We start from the raw sequence: 7,863 nt of genomic DNA on the forward strand, positions 1-7,863 counted from the left end.
CCTGGCATTCTGTGACATTGTTGGGGATGAAGCCTGTAATACTAGAGCTGGAAGTGTGAACATTAACCATGTCATTTAATCCCTCATTTTATAGAAGGAGAAGCTGAGCTCCAGAGAGATGAAATGACCTTGCACAATCTTGGTTAGGCAGCAGCAGATACAGGCCTGGAACCCAGCTCCCTGGCCACCAGGGAAGCATTCATTCTACTCAGATTCTTGCCTTCAATTAGTATAATCACTTTTTTTGCAAATACTTATCAAAATTATTAGGACAATGTTGTGATAGGTCAAATTGATCCCAAATAATCTCTAAATATGATCATTTTCAAGAACAAATAGGAGGAAAGAGAGTCTGTTGATAAGGTGGTATGGTAGACAGAATAATGGTCCCCAAAGATGTCCATGTCCTAATCCCCAGAATCTTTGAATATGTTACTTTCTATGGCTAAAGGGATTCCGAAGATTGGTTAAATTGGGCATCTTGAGATGGGGAAGGTGTCCTGGTCTATTTGGGTGGGCCCAATGTAACCACAAGGGAGAAAGTAAGGCTCTGAAGGGTCAGTTTGTTTGCCCAGATCATGTGGCCAGAATAGGATGGAGCGGGATTTTGAAGCCAACCTGATCCTCTTTCCTACTCTATCTTTGTGCCTCTTTTACCTATATTGTCATCACTAAAGGGATCTAAAATCAAGAGTTTTTTTCTATACCTGTATAAATTTTTCTTCAGATATTTTTTGAGGATATACTACATGCTCCTGACTTTTCTAATTCTACTTTTATATATTTATCTCCACAAATACCATTTTAAAAATTAAAAATAGGTAATAATCTACCCCAAGGCACAACAGTTTTCATTTTGTAGAAGTACCAAATTTTAGAATGAAAACTGGCCCCGTGTTTCAGAGAAGTAAACGGAGGCTCGGTATACCTAGATGCAGTCACACAGTAAACGCCACAGTCAGAGTGAAGACCAAGGCCCTGGCCCAAGTCTAAAACCCTTTCCAACAGATCCCACTAGACTCAACTTCAATGTCTTATACCAACTTACAGTTGTTAGAAAAGAATTCCAGTGGTGAAAATGCTACCTAATCTCTATCTTCACACAGGAGTATTTCTTACCCTTGTTTAACAAGGAAAGCCGGTCCTAAGACCTTCTGTATAGGAACATCTGGGAAGAGTCCCTGTTCCTTCTCATGCTATGAACCAAAGAGGAAAGACAAAGAGTAAGCAGATGAGGGGCCAAATATTACATTTGTTACCACTCACGCTGATGGTGGAGGATGTGCTTCACATTTCTGGATGAGAGAGTTTCCTAATACTGGATACCTCCTCCCTCTGACATTCAGAGTTAGACACCATGCTGCAGCCGTGGGTGGTGCTGGACCACTGAGCCTGTGACACTACGGCACAGAGAGCAGAGGCTCTAGGCAGCTCACAGACAGATGGGGCTAAGGGTCCTGCCTCCCTCCAAATTTGCACAGCTGATAAGTTATTATTATCTGTCAAGAAGCAAAAGTGGGTGAGAGGGTCCAGAAGGAGAGCTGACCCAACATCCCTCGTGTGAAGAGAAGCATCTGGAATGGGAAGGACGCGTCCTCCAACCAGCGTGGTTGGATTTCTTCCACCATAGAGGGTCAAACTCCCCTAGTTCAGATAAGAACAAAATACCTGTCAATGCTGAATTTTGAGACGTTATCTAAAACAACTGGAAACACAATTCCACATCTGTGCTCATTTTCGCCTCCATGCTGTGCATCTGTTGTTTCAACATCTCAAACCTTGATCCTGACATTGTCACGCTTCTGCTAGTCACCCACACACTGCACTGGGCTTGAGGCAGCCCCCAGTGCTCTTCAGCTTTTGTGGTCGCCCTCACTGGACTTTTCTCTAGGCAACTGATGGAACCTCATACATTCGAAGACACTTCTTGGAGACCTAAGTGCAAAGTGAATTTGCATTCTGTGTTGCTTCTTACATTTTTCAACCCAGAGACTCTAGTTTTTGATATGATTCTAATGCTTCTCTCAAGCACATTTTTGGCTGCCTGAGTAGCAGTGAACTCTGGATGACATCTGAAAATTCTCATCCTGATGGAAAGGCTGGATGGGACTCAGGAAGGAGTGAGGACAGCATAACCCGGGGGGGTGGGTGGGGGGAAGAGTGGCAAAAGCATGAGGCTGGGACTTAGGATTCACGGGTAACTCAGGGTAACTTGTCCTTCAGGGCCTTGCTGCTCGTTGGTGACACAGGGACTTTCTGGTCCCAGTTGGCATCCTCTTGCTGCAGAAATACTTACGGATTTCACAGTTGGCTCCCACCCAGCCGTGAGGGCAATGACAGATATAACCATTGGGCTGGTCCAGGCAGGTTCCAGCATGATGACAAGGGTTGCTGTCACATTCATTTATGTCAATGTCACACTCTTCACCTGGGGAGATAAGGAAAATGGCAATGAACTGGTTGCATTCACAGCTCCCAAGACTTCTCAGGCAAAACCAAGACTTACAGCTGACCATGACCTCCAGCAGCAGAGCCCAACCTGCTCTTTGTGTAAACTCTCAAAAATTCCAGACAAGGGATCTTTTATTTAAGCAAAACTAAAAAAGAAAAAATATATATATTATCACTGATGAGAAGAATTTCTCCTTTATTCCATTAACTAGTTAACAGAAGATGATTCCCAAGTCTGAATAAGCCCTTCAAGGTTGATTAGAAAAGCAAACTTAGGTTCCTGAATTTATTAAGGAAGTCTATTTTATTTTGAATTTTGGCAGCTGAGTCTTATTTATTTTTCCAAAACCCCAGAAAGGCAAAAACTCACTGTTTATGATAATTTTGTAGCCAAGTGTTTGAGTGTACAGACTGGACACTGACTCTTCTGGTCACAGCTGTGTGCCTAGCCTGAGTCAACTAATAAAATTTCCTCTACTTTCCAGATCCCTAGATCTGCCTGGAGGACATGCAGATTGGAGAGCAGCAGGTCCAGCTCAGGAGAGACAATCATGAAGTTGGGGTTAGCCCATTGTCTTTTCTAAGAAATGGCAGCCCAAAGGAAGCTCACAAAACCTCCAGTCTGTCCTCCCCCGTAAAGAAAAGTGCCTGACTTTCTTTCTGACCCTGACTAGACCCAGACTTTCCGGGTAGCCTTACTGGCCTCAGAAAACCAGGGATAAAGTTACAAACCAGGACCTGGGGCCAATGTCACTCTGAGCCAAACATCAATTTACAGGGAATAGCTTGTTACCAAAAGTGATATGAACAAAGCCACCTTCGAGTGATTTTACAGCCATCATGATGAGCCCATATGAATTGAATATGCTTCTTATATATAAAGGCAGCTCATCAGAACTGAAAAGGATACTTCAAATTGAGACATTCTCTCGTAAAAGTTTGAAAATGAAAAAAAGAAATTTCTAAAATAAGGCCTCGTTTGCTTAAATGCAGAATGGGATGAAAAATGAAACTCCTACCACTGCTATAGTCAGAGATTAATAAGAGCAAAATCAAAGATTTTTGTCCATTTTTTAAGAGACAATATTTCAGTACATTCAGGTAATTACTTCCAGGCTTATATGACATTAAATTGCTTTTCTATCTGCTATTGGTTTACTTCACATCTATAAGACTACTCTGTCACTCACAGATGATTTTAGAGGAAGAATCTCACACTAAAATATTTCACAACTGTTTCATTTCATAGTCTTTATGTACCTGGCACCTGACTACTTCATTTTTGAAGTAAAATCTGTCGAATGAAACATTTATTATGTTTAGGTCATACTAGGGTGACTATAATTTGGCAGTGTCTAAATGAATTTGTTTCTTGCAATAAATATAGTCATTGATTTCAATAGAAAGGACGTGAAATTGATTGCTTCTTGCTAACCTATTTCAAAGTTTGTCTTTGTATTAATAGGGCAATCGCTCTGAGTGGGAAAGGAAAGAGACTAAACTGTTACAAATGGCCCTGCAGGGCAGACTAGTTGAGGGGACAATAAACAGGAATGTGCTGAGAAATGCTAAAGGATGAAATCAAAGACCTTGATGGATAAATTCATCAGGACTACATCCAGGCTGCTTAGGCAGACAAGTTAATCAATGCATTTACCGAACATGGCCTTCTTTAGCTGGAAATCTGAACACTGCAGATACTGAAATGATTTGCTCGGTTCCCAACACAGCAAGAGCCTCATTTTTCCTACCTTGATAGGCTGACAAAACTCAAAAGTCCCCCCGCCCCATAAGGTCTACTGCAACATCACACCCGTCTAATTCCCTAAAAGCAGTGCACCTGCACAGCTGTGGCCTCAGTCTGTCCAACCTGCTCTGGTCCAAAGCTCCTCCACAGAGGTGAAGGCCAAATTCAGGGCAGATCTGGATCACTAAGGGCCTCTGATATAGGCAGAAGTCCAAGATCCCTAAAGTGGACTGTTCTTGGGACCCACCAGATTAGAAAGAGTTGATAAAAAAAAAAAGGGGGGAAAAATATCTACAAACCATGATCTCAAGAATCGGGGCCCAGAGAGAACGTCAAACTGATGTTAGGCTGCTTTTCACCGCCACGTGTTCTTAGAGATGCACTTGGAATGAAACGTCATAACTTAACCATGTAATCTTCACGCCAGGCAGGTCAGTGGGCAGCTCCTGATGCAGCATGAGTGCTGGCAGTGGCCTGGGTCCTGGGTGCCTCCACCTGTCCCCCAATGGCCTGGTCAGCAGACGGCTCTCCTGCCCCGCAAGCTGAATCTGTTCCCCCAGCTCTCAGCCTGGGGCCTTCACCATGTCCTGGGCTGGAATCGAGGTGATGTGGAGCATGGGAAGGAGATGGGGTGACTGTCAGTGGGGCCACCAAGGGGGTTTCTATCCAGGAGACCTCACAGAGGACCGCTGCCCTCCACTACAGTGATCATGCTTTTTGCCATCAATTGACACAAAACACTTGGAGGTTTATTGTGAATTATGGGAAACAAGTCTGGCTTTACTTACATTTCCTCATATTTAAAAGCGTTATGTTTTCATATGCATTTAAGACCCTGACACACCCTGACGTTCCAGTACTAATTAATTTGCATTGTAGCTTATTTTACTAGGAGAATTCTTAGTGCTGGGCACGAGGTTCCTTACTAACAGCTAACTTGGTACACCCTCAGGCCTCTGCTGGCCAGAAACAGTCAACTTTTCAGCTCACTCACTCTTTATTTTTTTTTTTTAATTGAGTTAGAGAAATATCAGTTGCTCTTAAATCACGATTATTCTTAAATAGCATTTGTGAAGAGAGTTACCAAACGATTTTTTTTTTCTTTTTGAAATACTAGGGAGGGAACCCAGGGACATTTTACCACTGAGTTACAGTCCCATCCTTTTCTCCTCCTTCTTTTTTTAGAGACAGGGTCTCACTAAGCACTAAGTTTCTGGGGCCCTTGTTAAGTTGCTGAGGATGGCCCTTGTTAAGTTGATGGGATCCTCCTGCCTCAGCCTCCTGAGTCCCTGGGATCACAGGCATGCACCACTACTCCTGGCACCAAATAAATTTCCACTTGACTGGGACTGGCAACCAGGGTCTGACCTCCAAATGGGTTATAATTTCTTTTCAACTGACTACTTTCTAAGGGGCAATATGCATAGTAGGTATGTTTGGTAGCCCTTATGCAAGTCAACAAGCCTCCTAATTAATCCCATAGGCCTTCCCCAGATAAATGAGGAAATGCAAAGCAAAACAAAACAAATCCAGTCACCGCAGCTGTAAATCCTTGGGTTAACAGAATCCACACTGGACGGTATTGACGGCCATCACCCTAGTGTTTGCACACTTCGGCTGCCCCGTGCCACACCTGGGCTCGATGCCTCAACTCTGATCCCTTCCTACTTCATGAGAATTTTATTCCAGATGAGACGGGTCTAAAAAAATTATTTGGAACTTTTGCTATCGTGATGGAGTAACCGGAACCTGTCCTGTCCTCCCACGGTGAACAACTAGACAACTGGATGAAATACATGCAAAATAAAACCACGTTTAAGAGCCGGACTTCAGCTGCAGGGGAGGAAATGAAGCAGCTGAGCTCCGCACAGCCTGGACCTCTGCCTGGGGCCAATTTAGAACACAACGGCCTCATTGAATTGAGGAGACAAAGACTGGAGTTTGTGGAGGCCAAGGTAATTTGTAGGGAAGACCAAATACAGAAGATAGAGCCACTCAGAAAAAGAGCACCAGAAATATGCTGTGTCCCTTGGGTCCCTTGCTGAATACTGTGCATGAGTTGAAACTCCAGGAGCCTGGCAAACAAAATGGAAGATGAGCAGTTTCCAAACTCACAGAGGACTGGAAAGTATCCAAAATCTCACAGTTCATCGGCCACCCACTGCATCAGTGAAGCCACAAAAGTCACCTCTTAGTGCGAGGGCATAACTGTCCTAAGAGTAAAGGCTATGCATTTGGAATCACCTCCCCAGAATATAAAAACAAGCCTTGAAAGACCGACCAGGCTGGCAAATAACTTACCTGCCACAGAGAAAGACCAGCATTTAAAAGAAAAAAGACAATGGAATTGCTGCACCCAACAATTAACCCACAATGACCAGCATCCAAAGAACGCAGGAAAAAAAATGGAACTAAAAAAGGAATAAAGTCCTAGAAAACATTCTGTCCAATTTTAATAGCTATGTAGCCACAAGAGCTTTTATGTAGCCAAGGCTGAGCTGCATTGCAGACGAATAGACATACAAGTCGATGAAAAAAATGGAGAACACCAAATAGACCCCCATAAAAATGGCCAACTGTTTTTGATGAAGGTTCAAAAGCAATTAAAGGAAGAAAACATGGCCTTTTTAACAAATAGTTGTTTAAGAAAATGTACTTCTCTAGGCAAAGAAAAGTGAACTTCCTGTTAGAAGACCCCAGGAAAGGATATATCTGTGGAAAAAGAATGGAACTATATAACAAATGCTGTGGGGAGGTGCTGACCTCAGTAGCAGAGTGAGTAGCACTGGTTAGACTCAATGAGAGTGAGCTGGACGCAGGTTAACGATTTTGAAACGGCTATCTGTGCATATTGGAATTGACCAATTAAGTAAATGGATATTTGAGGGTGGGAGCCAGGTCTATGGCCATTGTAGTGGGAACATTCAAATAGCAGAGGAGACAGCTAAATGATCCATGAGGGGATGGAATAGAGTTGGAGACATCCCTATGAACTCATGCTTGGCTTACTGTAGGTATGGATGGCTACAGAGTGCAATATTCATAGATGTGCACGTGTGTGTAGGTTAGTAAACTCATATTCTTTGTTGCTCTATCAGCTGAGAGGGCCTGAGAGTAATGACACCCCAGCAGTAGTGAGCATGTTAGTGCTCATATCTTTATTTCTAAAGTCATTCTCTAATAATGAACCAGGGATCCTTAGAGAAATTGGTAATTCTAAGCCTGGGAATGTAGCTCAATTGGTAAAGTGCTTACCTCACATGCACAAAGCCCTGGGTTCAATCCCCAGCACCACAAAAAAAAAAAAAAAAAAAAAAAAAGAGAGAGAGAGAGAGAGAGAGAGAGAGAAAGGAAGGGAGGGAGAAAGGGAGTGAGAGAGAGAAATGGGTAATTCTCTAGGACTGGGGCAGGAAATACACAGGATGAGATTGGAGCAACTTGAGTTCCAGAAAGTATACAAAAAAAAAATAATCAAAGACAATTCAGGAGGCTGAGGCATGATGATCGCCTGTTCAAAGCCAGCCTCAGCAACTTAATGAGGCCCTAACTTAGCAAGACCTTGTCTCAAAATAAAAAAGATGTGGCTCAGTGCTGAACTGCCCCTGAGTTCAATCCCTGGTGCCAAAAAGGAAAAAAGAAAAAATTGAAAGAAATAAATGACAGCG

At 43.0% G+C, this 7,863-nt stretch overlaps 1 protein-coding gene across 1 annotated transcript in view; it reads right to left on the bottom strand.

Annotated features, from left to right (window-relative positions):
* The window catches only part of Dner (delta/notch like EGF repeat containing), a 294,692-nt gene that overhangs the window by 15,712 nt on the left and 271,117 nt on the right, over positions 1-7,863 (bottom strand). Inside the window, 1 exon segment of the mRNA XM_015481018.2 lies at positions 2,297-2,428. Within this exon segment, the coding sequence (XP_015336504.2) occupies positions 2,297-2,428 (132 nt within the window).

This window comes from Marmota marmota, unplaced genomic scaffold, assembly GCF_001458135.2.
Source record: "Marmota marmota marmota unplaced genomic scaffold, marMar, whole genome shotgun sequence".
Classification (NCBI taxonomy): Eukaryota; Metazoa; Chordata; class Mammalia; order Rodentia; family Sciuridae; genus Marmota; species Marmota marmota.